Raw genomic sequence first — 19372 nt, 5'->3', positions numbered from 1 at the left:
TATAGAAACATGAAATTAAAGGATTAGGAACATCAAATTCACTAAATTTTATAACAAATAATCCAAAAACATGCCAAGCATGAGATTAAAATATGTTACTTTTATGGTTTATCATCCACCAAAAGCACGAGCCTAACTAAACTTTCACTTGTATGTTTTTAGATATATGTCCATATACATAATGTTTAATTTACAAAATACTTATCTAAAAATTTTTGTGAAATTTATGAACTAATGTAAATAATATTGTCGTATGCAGGATGATTGATATATACAAACTACATTTAAAGATTATTTATTCATATTTTAAGAATTTTTGTAATATTGATTTTCAATTTTCTATATGTGATCATATATATTTATATAATAGATGAAAAAACTTCACCATTAAAGTTAATGATGAAAAGGTCAAATCAATGTGGGATAAAAGATTGACAGAAATATCCTTTGATATTTGTATTAAAGAGATATTGAAAGGCAATAGACCTGGTACTCATTTCAAAAAAGAGGGATGATTGAAAATAACTACCAACTTCAAGAATGAAATAGGCAAGGCTTAATCACAAAGACAATTTAAAAATAGGTGAGATGCCTTGAAAAAAGAATGGAAGGCTTGGAAAAATCTTAAAGGTGAAGATACTGGTCTAGGGTGTAATCCTATAAAAGGAATCGTTGATGTATCAGATGATTGGTGGGAGAGTAAGCTAAAGGTACATTAATAATTCTTATCATTTTTTTCTTATTTACGAGGTTATTGATAATTTCTTATTCAACTATCAATTTATATATAGGTTGTGCTTGAAGCTCAAAAATTTAGAACTTTGGATATTGATCCTGAATTTGAAGGGAAGTTGGACCAGATGTTTATGGGAATAGTTGCCACTAGTGATAAAGCATGGTCACCTTCTTTAGGTACACTTCCTAGTGAATTTTTTGAGGATGTTGGCAATGACATACTTGAAGAGAATGAGGAAGAAAATACAATAAATGATGTTCACATTTCAAGTCAAGTGGGGCATGACTTTGATGGAAACAATAAAAAAAAAAAAAAAACCTGAGGTAGGAACTTCACATTTTAAAGTTGGAAGGAAGAAATCATCAAAGCAAATTAAAAGGGCTACAAGATTGTCCAATCAAATTGAAAAATTATGTAGTGCAATTGACAATGTGAGTCAATCCAAATCTAGTTTGACTCCTGTTATGGATCCATATGGCATTCCATAAGCAATCAAAGTGCTTGATAGCTTGTCGGAGGAAATTCCAGAAGTTAGTCCGCTATACTTTCTCTCATTGAAATTATTAATCAATAAGGACAAAAGAACTGTGTTTTTATCAATTAATCCCAAGATTAGAGCTTTGTGGCTTAAGACGAAAATGGTTAAGACGAAAATATAAGAGAGTTCAAAATTTTCTTGTTTTCTAGGGTTTTAAGATATCTACTATGTGACTTATAAATGTCATCCATGTGTAATCTTTGTTTGACTATTTATTTATGTTCTATTTATTTATGTGTAATCTAGTCTAATTAATAGTTGTTTATATTTGGTTTTTGGATATAGAATTTATTCGTAGGTGATGAATATGGTTGACAATTTCAGTGGTGATGGAAGTGATAATGAAAGGGGAAAAAAAGAGATTTTACAACTCATGGAAAGTTTTAACTGGTTATTTCATGTTGCATATTCTTCTATGCAATTATATTATGAGAAGTATATATTGAAGCAACCATGCACAAATTTAAAACAGTCAGGTGAGACATGGATTCAAGAAATCCTTGAAGGTCATGAATCACGTTGCATGATTAATTTTAGGATGTCAAAAATTATATTCACAAGCTTATTAAGAGTTTTGGAGACAAGATACAATTTGCAAACTTTAAGGCACACATCTTCTCGTGAAATGTTGAGAACTTTTTTGTACATCTTGGGCACCGGTGCAAAATTTTCTCAATATTGAGAAAGATTTCAAAGGTCTGGAGCAACAATAAGTCAATACTTTGCAATTGTGCCTAAGAAAGTTTCAAGGATGGCCATTGATATAATTGCACCTGATGATCGTTCTTTTAGCTTAATACTCAAGCAAATACGTAATGATTTTAGATATATGCCGCATTTTAAGGTAAAAATTTAAAATTATATTATTATATTTTAATATTTTTAAATAAAAATATGCATGGGACTAACATGATTATTTGTTTAGGATTGCATATGTGCAATTGATGGTATACATATTGTTGCTATTCTTCCACCAATGAACAAATTCCCTACATTGGAAGAAAATGTGTCCCGACTCAGAATGTTATTGCAGTAAGATATTTCATTTATTTCATTTTTTAAATAATAAAATATAAGTTCTTTAATTGATAATCTTAAAAAATAAACAACTCTTGAATTAATTGTTTATCATATTATGATATGTAGGAAAATATTATCTTGTTGATTTTGGATATCCTTAAATGAAAGGTTATCTTGGATCGTATAGATAACAACAATATCATTTTCCTGAATTCCGTAGAGGTAGACCTATATCTAGTAAAGAAGAGATATTCCATCATTCACATTCATCATTACATAATGTGATTGAATGAACTTTGGTGTTTTGAAAAAAAAAAAAGGTCATTTTAAGGGATATGCCAAGTTATAGTTTTGAAAAGAAAATGATGATCGTTGTTGTTACAATGACAATACACAATTTTATCCGAAAACGTGTCGGTTGAAATGATCATATGATGGAATACAAAAATATTGGCAGGGCATATGAGAATATTATTGATCCAGAAGATGTGCATGATGGAGAAAGTGATCAGGATGATGGTGAATCAAAAAATTCAAGTGATTATGAAATGAAATTAACAAGAGATAGCATAGCTTGTAGTTTAATGAATTCACTTTTAAATTGCAAATGCTAATGTAAATTTTTAATATTTATATTGAGTATACAATTATTACTCCTTTTGAAACTGAATTCAAATACATAGAATATTTGAATTTGTCAAGTTTATGTTTTCTATGTGATGTTAATATCTAATATGGTTTATATATTCAAATTATATTTTATAAAAAATAATACAAATTATTTTAAATATATTTAACTTTTCTAATTCATGTATTAAAATATTAATAATAAGTTATAATAATTCTTATATTTTATTATAAATGAATTTGATGTATTTCATATATAATAACATTAACAAATGTTAATATCATTTAAATACATCTTTTATTTCTTAATATTATCATGTCTAAAATAAATATTTTATATTTTTAAAAGCACTTCTCAACGATAATATTAAAGTAGCGCGAAATCTCTTTCCCTTCAAAAAAAAAAAAAAAACGGCCACTCTTCCCTCTTATATCCTCGTAACTTCTACCGAGAAGTTAAGTTTTTAAAATAAAAGATACCAAAAAAATATTTGCTAACCCCATATGTTACAAATGATCAGTGAATCTCCTTTTCCTTTTGTCTTTGATGGAATATTTCCAATGGAAGTTTGTTTATCGATTAATGTTTAATTTTGCTCCTTGCATGCACTGTGTTTCAAAATTAAGATTAAAACATTAAAACTAGAATAAAATATGGTTACTATAGCCTTCATTACATCGCAAATGGAGGTTAAACATTATTATAATTACTAGGGATTCTCATGGATAGATTGCTCCTGTGCTTATCAACAGTAAAGGTGGGTGAAACTTTAGCCTTAAAGCATGGTGTGCTATCGTATATAAAATATGTATTATTTCAAATACATTGAGTTAAATTTGAATTTCAAGTTTTTATATAATATTTCATCATCAAGTTTGACTTAAAAAAACTTTGTATAAAGCATAAGTCGAACTGAATAAGATAAAGAACTCAATCCATATATTAGTATGTGAAAAAATTAAATATACATTTGTTGTTGCAGTTAAGTAAATATGGAAGGTTTTTAATTTGGATACTTTTATAATATAAATTGATATCATATAAAAATATTTTAATTAATTATTTGTAACTTTCTTCTCATTGTATTTATAGGAAAAGATCCTACTTCATTTATATTAATATATGCATATTTATTTAGAAGGATGAATCTGCATATCAGTTTTTCAGAATAGCTTATAGATAAATAATATTTTTTCAATTGTACAAATGGTGTTAAGAAGTTGAGATGGCCGAGTTGGTCTAAGGCGCCAGATTAAGGTTCTGGTCCGAAAGGGCGTGGGTTCAAATTCCACTCTCAACATTTGGTTAAAATTTTGTTGTATTTTTACAATCAGACAAATAAGAGCTTACCAAAAGCCCATTCCTTATTAGGAGGTTAGGCCTGCAAACTTAGCCCAATCCCAGCTCTATTAATTGGTCTCCTCTAGCTCTCCATACGTAATGCTTTTATTTTTCTATTTAAAAACATATTCGCGACTTACGTTTGCTTTTTGCTTCTATTCTTTTTTCAACACATCAATAATATATACGTGTTATAAAAAATATGTACACGTGTGATTTTGCATGTGTAATTGTTATATCTTGTGTAATGAGTTTTATGAACTTTATAGTGTATCTCGCAAATTTGATCGTGTATCTATAGAGAACTGAACACATGTAAACCTAGGCTAATTCGTGAACCAGTTTGCAAATCCCAACTTGGCAAACTTTGGAAAGGGATAGCTCCACTAAGATTATGTAAGAGCACATAGAGACCTAGAGTAATTGGTTGCTAGTCACTCTAACATGTCTCATCTTAGGACATCACATCACTGTCACTGTCAATAATATTAAATTAGACTTCCAAGTCAACAAGTCTCTTTCCATCTTTTATTCTTCTCTCCTTTATCTTCTATTCATCTTTTTCCCTTGTTCACCTCATTGGTTAACAATTGGTATGGTGATCGTGAACATATATAACACACTCAAATATCAATGATCCTCCAAGTACTAAGTTTGATCATGCCAATGATCAAGTTATAGACCCCGTTGGTCATAACATCAGAGCAAACATAAATCAGACAAAAAAAAATTGAACTAGAATCCATTGCATGCTAGTCAACAATATCCCTCGCAAAACCAAACCAACGCACAAAATCAAAACTAACAAAACCTTTACCGATAAAATCCATACCACTAGTTTTACCAATACTCCCATGGTATTGTAACCCCCAAAACTAGCACCATGCTAAAGCATCACCAACAGATTAAGGGTCTCAGCATCATCAATTCAGTAATCAACAATATCTATACATGCAAGAGAGAATAAGAGATATGAAGAGCAAATGTCTTTTCAAAAATAGAGATATGAAGAGCAATATGCATGTAATACCCCGAAAATTTTTATAGTAAAATATTATCCGTGATATAGTAAAATAAGGAAATAAAGTGACAAAAAGGGAAATTTTGAGTTATGTCAATATTGGGAAGTATATTATGACATATTGATTCAAGAAAGGATTAAATTGTAAAAGTGAGAAAAGTTTTATGGCCCAAGAGTAAATACTCAAAATTTGAAGGATTAAAGTGTAAATATGAAAAGTTGAAGGACTAATAGTGCAAATATTTTAAGGGTGGAATGATCTAGAAATCAAGAAAAATTGATGAATTAGAACCAAATTGAATAGGTGAAGAATTATGAGGGACTAAATTGTAATTTTACCAAATTAAGTGATGACTCAAGATTGGAATTTTAAAAGATCACGAAGGGCAAAATGGTCAATTGGAAGAGAGAGAAATCTAGAGACAATGATGATGTTGGAGATATTTTAGATAAATTAAATAAATAAATATTAATTTATTAATACTTTAAATTGATTTTTAAGTGATATTTTATTATTTTATTATTATTTTATTTAATATATATATATATGTGTAAGGAAAGAAAGGGGAGGATGATCACCATTCTCATGCAACTAACGTGAGAAGAATAAGAAGAAAGAAAGTTTTTCTTTTCTTACAATTTAGTCCTTCCTCCAAAAATTCATTATTTTCACCTAAAAATTGAAAGAATTTCCATAGCCATCAAGAGAGAAAGACAACAAGGAGATGATGGGGAGCAAGAATATCAAGTTGGATTCAAGAAATAGAAGCTGGAGGAGAGAGAAAAATCAAGTTAAAGATTGAAGTCAATAAGAAAAGGTAAGTACATCAAGATTTCAATATGTTTTTAAGTTTGTTATTATTAACAAAGCATGGAAATAATGTTATAGTAGAGTTTTCTTACATAAGGTCCTATGTTCTTGATATGTTAGTGAAGAGAAAATAAGAGAAAGTGATGAGAAATGGTGTAGAAAAAGAAAATAAGGGTGTTATAACATGATAATTAATATCTTACACTAAAATAGTTATGGACAGCAGTAGTAGTCTAACTTTGAAAAATTACAAAAATTGTAGAAATTGAATTATAGGATGAATAAAATATGAGATTAAATCTTATTGAGTATAGTTTCTTATAGAAGAAACGGTGTAAGTAATAGATTTTTAAATCATGAAATATAATGAATTTTGTGAGACAAGGTCAGAATGAATTCGGGTTCCCCTATTCTGACTTTGGAAAATCATAAAAAATTGGATAGAAATAATTATGAGCTTAAATTTATATGTTTAGAATTTTTAATGAGTCTATTTTCAATATAAATAAACGGGAATACCATTCAAATTATGTACAAGGAGATAATTAATTTTTAGTAAAGAAGGGTCAGAACTGTCAGACAACAGAACAGGGGTAACTTTAAAGAATAAACTGTACTTATTGGATAAACCAAAAATTCTGAAAATTTTATGGAAAGAATATATATGAGTCTAGTTTTAGGGAAAATTTTTTGATCTTAATTTTGAGCTCTATAGCTCCAGATATAAATAATTTAGTGACTATGACACAGATGGACAACTTAAATATTCATAAAAGTAAATAAAAAAAATATATAGATAATGTTACTTACAAGTGTGTTATATACATTAAGGATGTGGAATGGAGAGGAGGAGGAGGAAAACATATATAAATATTCATTTAGCATGGCTAATTTGCATATTTTAGGCTCGAGGACTAAATTGAATAAAAGTAAAACTTTATGGGCAATTTTGTAAAAATGTCGAAATGACCAAATTGCATGAAATGGATTATTTTATTATTTAAATTACAAAATTGAATAAAATTATTAATTTAGTTCAAGATAGGGGAAAACATGTTTTAGGGATTAAATTAAAAAGTGTTGAAATTATGAAAAATTCTAATATTTTATAGAATTCATGGACTGTTATCAATATGTATGAGAATAATAGCTGAAAATAAGGATTAAATTGCAAGAATTTTATTTTCCTGACCCTAAGGATGAAATCGTCATTAATTAAAAGTTTAGGGGCAAAATGGTAATTTTGCCTAGAGCATTAATTAAATGCATTAGAATATGAAATGAATGAAAATGATGATCAAATTTATTTATAAAGATCCGGACGACTCAAATATGAGACTTGATCGTGGAAAAGAAAAGATATCGGATTAATGAAATTATAAACACAAACAAGCAATGAGGTAAGTTGGTGTAACTTGAATTGTATTTTAAATACTTGAAATATGTGGTTATGTGATGAAAATATGTTTTGAATGTTCAATTCATGATATTTGATGAAATATTGATAATACTCGATATAAATTGAAAATAAATCCTGTTGAATGAAAGGAAAATTCGATGGATCTCGAAAAGGAATTGACGGTAAAAGGATCTAGCAGGACGGGTGATCCTATTCGATATAGCCCTCCGAAGAATACGTGTAAAATGGATTTAGCCGGACGGGTAATCCAAATTAGGTCTGAATTTAGCTTTGATGGTAATTCGGATCTAAGCTCATTAGAGTAATTGTCGTTGGGATTTAGCTTTGGATGGTAATCCCGACAATACTCTATGAGTTTATATTACTGGATTTAGCTTTGACCGGTAATCCCATCAGTAAAGATGAGGTTCATGGAGTGTGCTCTCGATATGAAATGTGTAAGACCATGGTTAAAAGATACCATGGCGACTGATATGAAATGTGTAAGACCATGGTTGAAAGATACCATGGCAGCCTGATATGAAATGTGTAAGACCATGGTTGAAAGATACCATGGTAGCCTGATATGAAATGTGTAAGACCATGGTTGGAAAGATACCATGGCAACCTGATACGAAATGTGCAAGACCATGGTTGAAAGATACTATGGCAACCTGATATGAAATGTCTAAGACCATGGTTGAAAGATACCATGGCAACATGACAGAAAATGAGTAAGACCATAGTTGAAAGACACTATGGCATCATGTCAAAGATAAATAAGACCGTGGATGGGAGACGCTATGACATCTGTTGAACAATTGATATTCAGGTAATATGTATCAAATGACGAATGGTTATATGAAATAATTATGAAGATAGATAAACGAAATAAGTATAAGTACATGGAATATAATTTATGTTAAGTTTGATATAAGCTATTACCGGAATAAATATATATAAAATATATGGAAATGATGGAGCATGAAATATTGATATAATGAAATGAATGATATATGCTTATGAAGAAACGGTAAGAGAATGATATGTTTCATGACATGTACATATATGATTATCTTTGATATGTTGATACAAGGAAATTATGTAAGTAAAGACAATTATTAAACTTAAGTGTGACATGTCGAGAAAATAAGTATATCAATGTTGAATTTATATGAAATATGTGCAAGTATACTAACAATGATGTGGCTTGACGCTTAGACAAAGGTCAAGCTATTGATTAAATGGTAACATGTTTAACTGTAAGAAGCATTGAAATGGTAAGTACTTAGATGAAAATAAAATTTAAGATTTTGCGAAATTTTTTTATGATCCCGATTTAATTCCGGTTGGTTTTTAATGTATGTTTGGGGTTTCGAGGGCCCAATAAAGAGACGTTATTACTCTTTTCAAAATATGAATAATAAATGACTCAGAATTATCTGAAAATGTTCAGTAAACTCCGGTAATGCCTCGTACCTATTCCGGCAATGGATACGGGTAGGGGTGTTACAATGCATGCCAAGGTAATGAAATTTATTAGATGAGGACATTGATATGGAGGATAAAGACGATAGTTATGATGAGTATTATGATAATAGTTATAGTTTTCTTAATCAAAATACCTTGGAGTAAAAAATAGAAAAGTTAGAGAAACACTTAAGGATTTTCAAAAGTTAGAATTCTTTGGATTAGTGAAGAAGTATAAAAATATGTCCTAAGCTAAGATAATATTGCAACATCATATTTTTCCCACGTTTAAATTTCTCAAAATGATGTATGATGGTGGAGGAAACATTTAGCACATTATGTGAATTACATGAATATATCTGGGGCTTCAAATGAAGTTAGCATGGTATTTTCAATAACATTGAAGGACTGAACTTAGGTGTGATATTTGCAATTGCCACAGTTTTCTATCATGAGTTTCGAGCAATTAGCTGACCTGTTTATAATCAGGTTATTGGCGAATAAGACATTGAAGTAATCTCCTGCCTACCTCATGTCCATCAAGCAGCGTGAGGATGAACTTTTAAGGGGCTTTATGAAAAGGTTGAATGCAGCAACCATGGTCATAAAAGACATTCTTAAAGAATTTGCTGCTGAAGCTTTCATGCCTGGAACAAATTACCAATTTTTGAAGTATAATTTAATTGATAAGCTCCCAACCAATTTGTCGGCATTAAAGAATATCTTGTTTAGATCCCATTGAGAAATTTCTAAATCCAAGCGAAATTGTATTTGTTTTTGAAACCTGATTTCATACTCTTAAACATCATCTTTAGTTGTTCATTTATCTGCTTAGACAACTTAGCTTGGCTCATCTTCATCTACAACTTGGTCTTTTGTAGTGATTGTCAAACAACTATCAACTCTGGATATTCTTTGTTTAAAAATATGTAACATAGCAACACTGAATACCTGAGAACTACTTCAATCGGCCTGTTAGATATAACTAAAAGAATAGCAATAATGAATATTCAAACCGATTGAAAAACCACAAACTTAAAAAGTGGAGACCATGTATTGATGTTGCAACAAAAGTTTTATTATTTGTATACAGGAGTAGAATCTTTTTCTTGATATAATTTGCAAGTAAATCATAAATTAATGTTTTTATTTTATATCTACATATTCACTCCATTAATAATATATATATATATATTTTAGATATATATGAATCAGCAAAACCATAAATACTAATATGGTTCAAAATTCGTGTTTCAGTTAATTATTTGTTTTTTATTAAACTATAGAGTAAAAATTTAAATATTATAATCTGTTCAAAGTTTTTGTATTATTCTTATATTTGAAATTTAATATTCATATTTTTAATTTTGAGAATTTAGTCCATTTATTTTTTAATTTAAAATTTTAGGTTCATTCCTAAACATCGTTAAACTTCCGTTAAATTTATTGGCATGATATTTTGAAATTAGAAAAAATATACTCACTTAGTATTCATGTAATGAAAAAATGACATTGTAATTGACTTGAATTTAATTTAATATTGTTAACAATTTTAAAATTCACATAAACATTTTAACGAGAATAGACTATTTAAAGACATTATAATTATAAAAATCAGAGTAACAATGCTAAAATTTCTAATTTTAGATAAAATTTTATAATATTATATATATATGATTCATACTAAAAATAGTTAATAATAATGAATTATCACAATTTTATACCTCCAAATAAAATTGTATTGTAACTTGCAATATAATATTATAATATAGAGTTTGGAAATTCCAATCGCTATTTCCTGAGGTGTAGAAATTGAGAAACTAATATTAGTTAAGGCCTTAAATGGCATATTTGTAATAGTTCAAAGTCAATGAGTATACCAGAAACGGTGGCTGACAATCAATCTACGAACCGCCATATCTGCTCCCTGCAGCATACATTCTCTCTTTGCCTTCTCTCTGATTTCTTTCTTCTTCCTTCTCCTGTTGGTTGAGATCAAAAGCCAACCAAAGGACCTTAGCTATGGCTGACCGTGCGGCGAAGCTACAGAAGAAGGCACCTGATTCAGTTTTCATGGGCACAAGGGTTCGAGTTTTCTCAAACGTAAGAAGGTACCTGGATCTCTTTCTCAAACTAACTCCCTCTTTAAACAAAATGAGAGGCGCCGGTGATGACACCAACAACAACAATCAATCTACCACTTTGTCCAAGCTATTTAATGCAAAATGGCACGTCTTCAATTTCATTACTTATTTCCTCCTCTTCGGTTGTGGTCTCACTGTTGGTGTCATTCTCAGTTTTCACCTCAAAAACATTTCACTGGATCTACATACCCAGCTTTCTTTGACCTCTAGATCATCATCACCGTCGTTGGCAATGGCACCTCAGCAACCATCTGATTCGCCTGTTGAAACAATATCAGATGATGGAGCTCAGTATGGATTAAATGATTTTCTGGAGCCACCAGAAGCAATGCATGGGATGGATGATCCACAGCTTCTATGGAGGGCTTCAATGATTCCCCGAATTGCTCAATATCCTTTCAATCGAGTTCCTAAAGTGGCTTTCTTGTTTTTGACAAAAGGGCATGTTTCATTGGCTCCGTTGTGGGAGAAATTCTTCAAAGGGTACAAAGGGATGTATTCCATCTACATCCACTCCAATCCTTCTTTTAATCTGTCAAAGGCAGCAGAGCCTCAAGGTTCTGTGTTTTATGGCAGAAGAATTCCCAGCAAGGTTAGCCTTTTGAATTTTCCATCTCACTTTTTCTTTTTAATTGTTGAATTTGATAATGGATAATACGATTAAGTACAACTCGAATTCAAGTTACACCTGAACTGTAAAATCCTTCACCATCAAGCTATGATATATGTTGAGTATGACTTCTATTTCAGTCAAATTTGAGAAATAATCTTTCAGTTAAACTATGTTTATTTGTTTCAAATCAAACTCTGATTAGTTCAGATTATTTTATTATTTGACCTATAAATTTAGCCTATAAATATACTCTTTACAACTTTAGAAAACACACTCATTAGAAATTAGAACTCATAACATTTTTAGAGAATTTTGTATTTACGTTTTGAGGGTTCTTTTTTTTTTTGGATTTTCAAGGTTTAATTTTTATCTCCCTCTTTTGTACTATTCGTTCTTTTGTCATTATAGTAAAATTATTTTTGCTCATAGTTTTTTTATCCTCTTTGAAGGGGTTTTTGCATGTTAAATTTGTGTGTTCAATTTCTCAATTTCTTCCGTATTTTTACTTGTTCGTTACTTAATCGGGTCGGTCCCCAACAAGTGGTATAAGAGCTAGTTCAATTTTCGTAGATCAGTTCGTTAAGAGATAGCAGCAACAAGGTTTGAAATTGAGAAGTTTGATGGTGTCACAAATTTCAATATGTGACAAGTTTGAATGATGGCAATTCTAGTTCAAATCGGACTGAAAAATGTTATTACCGAGAAAAAGCCTGAGAATCTAAATCAAACAGAATGGGAAGAGCTTGATGAAAAGGCCTTGTCTGCAATCCAGTCGTGCCTCACGAATACGGTATTGCAGGAGGTATTGATGGAGAATACCTCATCCGCCTTGTGGAAAAGGTTAAAAACTCTTTATACAACTAAATCTCTAGCTAACCATTTAATGTTGAAACGTTGTCTATTTACGTTTCGCATGAACGAAGGTGATCTTCTTAGATATCACATCAGTCAATTCATTACTCTTTTAAATGATTTAAAGAACATTGAGGTTCAAATTAACGATGAAGATCAGGCTATGTTATTATTGTGCTCTTTACCCCATTCATACAAGTCTTTCAAGGAGACTCTAATTTATGGCAGAGGCAAACTCTTGTTCGAAGATGTGAAGGGTCATTTGTTGTGTAGAGACAAACTTGACAATAAGTTTGGTTTGGATGGCAAGGCAGATAGGCAAGCTTCTGTTTTAGTAGCATCAAAGAAGCGAGACAAAATATGTCGCTATTGTAAAAAGTTAGGTCACATCAAAGCAGATTGTTATAAACTGTGAAATAAAAGAGCTGTTGAGAGTAATGAGAAAGATGTAGCTGATGCTAATTTGGCCAACGAAAGTGATTATGATTTTTTGTTAGTGTCAACGAACGATAACTCCAAGCTTACGACCGAGTGAATCCTAGTTTCAGGATTTTTTTCCACATCTGTCCTAATAGAGAATGGTTCTACACATATAGTTCAGTTGAAGATGGAGTTGTACGCATTAGAAACAATTCATCCAGTAAGGTAATTGGTATTAGTACTGTTAAAATTAGGATGTACGATGGGACGACTAGGACACTCTCAGATGTCAGGTATGTACCTGATTTACGAAAGAATCTCATCTCCTTAAGTATTTTAGACTTGAAAGGATGCAGAATCAACATCAAGTTGAGCGACATTAAGGTATCTCGTGGAGCTCTTGTTTTATTAAAAGATAAAAGGACTTTCAGTCTTTATATTCTGAAGGTTCTACAGTGATCAGTGAAATCAAACGTCCTTGTCTGTTATGAAGTCAAAGTCAACTCGTTTGAAGCGGAGGCAACTTGGTCATAGGAGGGAAAAATGTATGACTGTTTCATTGAAGAGGTTCTCTTTTGGATGCAGGTTTTGAAAAGTTAGGGCAATATGTTCGTGATAATTAGACTCGGTTAGTTTTGATTTGGTAATGTACAAGTTGAAGGCTAGAAGTCTTCCCGTTTCTAAGCACAGATTCAACTTAGTTAATTCCATGCATAGTTCAAGATAGGCCTGTGGCAGGCTTTGGCAAAGATGGCGTTGTGGAAATATGAGTCAAGGTGGAGATTTGTTGAGTATGACTCCTATTTTAGTCAAATTTGAAAAATAATCTTCCAGTTGAACTCTGTTTATTTGTTTCAATCAAACTCTGATCGGTTTCATTATTATTTGACCTATAAATATAGCCTATAAATAGACTCTTTTACAACCTTAGAGAACACACCCATTAGAGATTAGAACTCATAACACTTTTAGAAAATTTTGTATTTACGTTTTGAGGGTTCTTTGTTTTTAGGGTTTTAGGGTTTAATTTTTATCTCTATCTTTTGTACTCTTCGATCTTTTGCCATTATAGTAAAATTATCTTTACTTGTGATTTTTATCCTCTTTAGAGGGATTTTTTCACGTTAAATTTGTGTGTTCAATTTCTCAATTTCTTCCATTATTTTTATCTGTTTGTTGCTTAATCGGGTCGATCCCCAACAATATATGTTCAAATTTTAGAATTATTTAAAAGCAAAAGTAAATTAGTTTTAAACTTGTGCATACTAGTTAAATATAATAAAATTTAAAATATATATTTATATTTCCAAAAATTATTTATAATAAAAATAAATTAAGTTTAAAGAAAATTAGAGTATAAATTCATAATTTATCATACAACACTATTTTCATATTTTTAATAATAAATTGTCTTACACAAAATTTGCAGTACGAAGATTTTCAACCATATAAGTAGGTCTAATAATATTGCCTTTAGGGGAAAAGATGCTTGGGTAACTGATTCCCAAAATGTGTGGTCGGAGCTTTGCCTAATTTTTATATTTAATTACATAACTTAGATTTATTGAATTAAACGAAGTTATGGTATTGTTTTTTTTAATAATTTTATAGCTATACAAATAATATTTTCATAAAATCTGTAAATAATACTACAAAGTAAAAATAATTAATGAAGCATTTGGTAATAAGATTACGTAGATGTAACATTATAGGTAGATTGTGAGATTACCTTATTTGGTTCATTTGGTTAGAATGTAGAATTTAAATGTTTGATTGATGGGTTGTAAGGTTATTTAGAAGTACATTTTACTCAATTATCTTTGTTATATAATTTGTTTTTAATAAGTTTAGTTCCTTTAATATTTTTAGTCTCAATTTTCATAAAATTATGATAAATTATTACAATGCTTACTTTTTATTACAATTTATATGTTAATAATAAAATATATTGTGTTGAAATAAATTTATAAATCATATTTATAATAATTCATGAAGAGTGATTGCAACACCAATCATAATTATAGATATAACCATACTTAATATATTAATAAATAAATCATTAAATAAAATATATTAATTATAATTGTAATGTATGATATTTGCTGATTCATTATTAAGAAAAATAATATATTTTTATAGTCTTAAACTTTAATTAAGAACAATGCCTAAATTAATTAGAATAATAAAAATAAAAGGTAAATTGGTCAAAATTTATGATTATACCCGTAATCTAAGATTATCCAAGGAATGTGTTGTAAAGAGATTACACCCTCTATTACGGGATGGTCGTAATGTGAGATTACTAGATGGTCAAAATGATAAAATCCAACCGTAATCTCATTTCGAAATGTAATATTACTGGCTGCTATGTTATATTCGATGAACCAAACGCCCCCTAAAATGTATGATTCAAAGATGATTTCTTAGAGTAGAACTATTGGAATGTAAGATTACTTGCCACATTTCTTAGTATGTTAGATTACCCTATTTGGTTCATTTGACTACAAGGTAAGATTTTATTACTTGATTGATAGATTGTAAACATATTGTACTAAATTACCTTTAATTATAAATAAAGATAAAAATTATTAAAGAAAGTTAACTATTAAAATATAAAAAATGATAATAATAATAATAATAATATACAAAATGATAATTTTTAACTAAGAAATAATTAATAATGAAAAACTCTCTTATAATAATTAATATAATATAATATAACATACATTGTTAATTTTTCTTAATAATAATAAAGGTGCTTTCAATAATAATAATAATAATAATAATAATAATAATAATAATAAAAGATTGCCAGAGATTATGTCGTAAAGAAAATGAGTTTAATATCTTAAATACAAATAAATTCTAACTTTGCCTTGATTTTTCTTTTTGTACTATAATTCATATTGGTCAATAAATATCAAAATGAAATTGTATTTTATAATCAAAGCAAAATATTTAAGAAATTGCACGTAACATCCTATGATGCAAATAAATTAGTTATTAAATTTTCATTTGGTAAAAAATTAAAAAGGGAAAAAATTGAGAATAAGTAATGAATTACATTTGACAAATAAGGAAATGAGTTACAAATATTTTAATCTAAATCTAAATTCAGAGGTGGATCATTTAAAGTAGACCTGGTCTGATCTGAAGCCTATTTGAAAAATGAGAAGATTTGGGTAAAAATATAGACCTTAAAAATAAATTCAGGTAAAAAAAAACCTATTTAAAAAATAGACCGAGTCTCGAGTAAGACTTTTTTTACCTAAGCCTGGCCCAATATGCAAAAAAAAAAAAACTATTTTTTTTACTATTTTCTTGCTGTTTTTTATTGTTTTGTTACTATTTTCTTGTTGTTCTTTTCACTATTTTGCTATTATTACACATTATATTGCTACTATTTTGTTATTATTGTTTACTATTTTATAGGCATTTACTTATTAAGTTGCATCTATCTTACTATTATTTAAGTATACATATTTTTAAAATTTATTTTCAATTAGTTGAGAAACATTTATTTTAATATTTTAGTATTTTAATGTATTGTATATATTTTAAAAAATATATAATAAATAATATAATAAATTAATACGGTAGGGTAAGAGTGAGCCCGAATTTTAGTATTTTCTCAAGTCGGGCTTAAACCTAGTAAACGGGCCTAAAATTTTGGTTGGACCTAGTCCATGAACACCTTCAGCTTAAAGGGCCTAAGGCTTAAAAATGAGAAATTATGATTTTTTCTTTGAAATTTTAGAAAATTTTAATTAGACGCTTTAAAATTTTTGAAATTCTCATTATATATTTTCTTTTTAAAAAAAATTAATTAAGTTCACTTAAAATATTTAAAATTCTCATTAATTTCACAAAAATTTAATTAGACCTCAATTTTTAAAAAACTCTCATTAAACTCTTAAAATTTTTACTTAACCCTTCAAAACTTAATCCCAAAATTCGGCATCCTCTGAACCTATACTTAAAAATAATTACGTTGCATATATTAGTTAAGGTAGATAAACCTATGATGTAAGGGTAAAATGATAAAAAATAATGAAGGATAAAATTTATAGAAAAGTAATATTGTTCGGGAATCTTAGGTAATAATTTGATTAAGTTTTATCCAGAATCTTGACATTATTGGAAATGTAAGTAACCTTACAATCTAAATGGGAAATTCATTCTTAAATTTTACATTACCATTGAGAATGTGAGATTTCTTAAACTAAACACCCCGAAGAAAGGACCTATAACATCAAATGAATAAAATTTAAAATATTAAATTTGAAATTTTAATGTTTTTATTGTATAAAGAAAGAAAATATTTACAATATGAATTTTATAATATTCTTTTATTTAAAATCAATTGAAACATTTTATATCGAAATTATTGTTTGTTATTTTTTATATTCACACAACTTGAATCACTATATATTATAGGCAATTAATATTTGAAGAGATTCAAACCATTAAAATAAAATAAAATTCAATTTAAAAACTCAATTAGATTGGTAAGAAAAAATTAATAACAAATAATCTTTACTACTATAAAGAAATTTAAGCAAATAAATATAATTTTATTTACTAAGATTTAAATCAAATTAAAATTAATTTAGAGATTTGAACTCTATATAATATAATAAATAAAACAATAAGTTTTTGAAGAAAATAAATTTGATCCTTACTCTTTTTTTAATTCAATTTGACTTCCAACCTTTTAAAAAAAATAAATTTTATCATAAACCTTTTAAAAAGAGTCAAAATGATTTTTCTAATGTAAATACTTGATTAAAATGTTGAACTTTTAAACTTGGCAATCTGCATGACAATTCATGTGTACTTCATGCTTTTTTTTTAAAAAAATTATGAACTTTTATAATTATTTTTAAATTATTTGTTGATATGACATATAAGACAAATAGTGTTATGCTCATGCCAACATGAAGTACACGTGGATTGCCACATTAACTACATTAAAAAATTATTATTTTAGTCAGCATTTTCATTAAAAATAATTTTATTCTTTTTGAAAGATTAATGGCCAAATTTGAATAAAAAGAGAATAGGAATCAAATTAACAAAAAATATAAACATTGAGGGTTGAACATATTATTATTATTATGTGAGTTATACAATAAAGATTATTAAGAATATAATTACCATGAATATGCCAACACATACCTCTTAATCACTTGGTGATTTGAATTATTTGCATTAATGTGTGATATTTGATAGTTATTATTTATTTATTTATAAAGTGCTATATCTAAATAGGTAATCTAAGATTGTTGAAGTTCAATAAAATTTAAACAAGTCTGAATGGCTACTTATATGATGATGCAGCAAGTGAGATGGGGACATGTAAATATGATAGAAGCGGAGCGCCGGCTTCTGGCCAATGCGTTGATGGATTTCTCAAACCAAAGATTTGTTCTTCTGTCAGAAGCATGCATTCCACTGTTTAACTTCTCCACAATCTACGCTTACCTCATGAACTCTACCCAGAGTTACATAGAAGCATATGATAAACACTCCCCGGTTGGGCGTGGGCGATACAACGAGAAAATGAGCCCTCATATCACAATTGATGAATGGAGAAAAGGCTCCCAATGGTTCGAGATGGATAGGGAACTGGCCTTGGAAGTTGTTTCTGACCAATTCTATTTTCCACTCTTCCAAAGCTACTGCACCAACGCTTGCTATTCCGATGAACATTACTTGCCAACCTTTGTGACCATGAAGTTTACGCCCAAGAATTCCAATAGAACTTTGACCTGGGTTGATTGGTCCAGAGCTGGCATTCACCCTGTAACCTACTTAAGCCCATTGGTAACCGTTGAATTTTTGAAGGCTTTGAGACATGGAAGCCAATGTGAGTATAATGGGCAGAGCAGTAATATCTGTTATTTGTTTGCCAGAAAGTTCTCCACTGATTCTTTGATTAGGTTGTTGACATTTGCACCCAAGGTCATGTATTTCAATAAATAATCTTCCTGGGTACACCATACATGTATTAGTCTAAGCTCATTATTTCATATTGTAACCATGAGATTTTTCGTACTTACTAAAACTATACAATATGTTCATTCATTTGGGCTTTTAAGGATTTAGATTTTATCAAATTTAACTCTTTTCCACTTTTTTATTTCATGTTTTTCTTAATTTCACATTTTCACGTTTTAAGTCAATTATATTTGTCGAAACTTTTTTTTTTTAAATCGACTTTTTATTTTAAAATGAAAATGGGAGTCGCTATCAATCACTTTTAGGAAGTGTAATCGAGTCACCTCGTAATTTGATCGTTTTAATAAGATGTTTGATTTATTAAAACAATATTTTTCGGTCTACAAAAATCCAGAAAATGGGTTTGGGAGTCAATTAC

At 28.9% G+C, this 19372-nt stretch overlaps 1 protein-coding gene and 1 non-coding gene across 2 annotated transcripts; both read left to right on the top strand.

The window, feature by feature from the left end:
- Positions 1–4141: 4141 nt before the first annotated feature.
- TRNAL-AAG (transfer RNA leucine (anticodon AAG)) lies at positions 4142–4222 on the top strand. Its single transcript has one exon. It is a non-coding gene; the product is annotated as a tRNA-Leu (tRNA).
- Positions 4223–10770: 6548 nt separating this feature from the next.
- On the top strand, positions 10771–19112 carry LOC108459193 (glycosyltransferase BC10-like). Its single transcript, XM_053026865.1, has 2 exons — positions 10771–11700; positions 18334–19112. The coding sequence occupies exons 1-2, from the start codon at positions 10987–10989 to the stop codon at positions 18976–18978; spliced, it is 1359 nt and encodes a 452-aa protein (XP_052882825.1). The 5' UTR covers positions 10771–10986; the 3' UTR covers positions 18979–19112.
- The last annotated feature ends 260 nt before the right edge of the window (positions 19113–19372 follow it).

Source organism: Gossypium arboreum, chromosome 4 (genome assembly GCF_025698485.1).
Source record: "Gossypium arboreum isolate Shixiya-1 chromosome 4, ASM2569848v2, whole genome shotgun sequence".
Classification (NCBI taxonomy): Eukaryota; Viridiplantae; Streptophyta; class Magnoliopsida; order Malvales; family Malvaceae; genus Gossypium; species Gossypium arboreum.
This window is presented reverse-complemented; position numbering and strand designations above follow the sequence as displayed.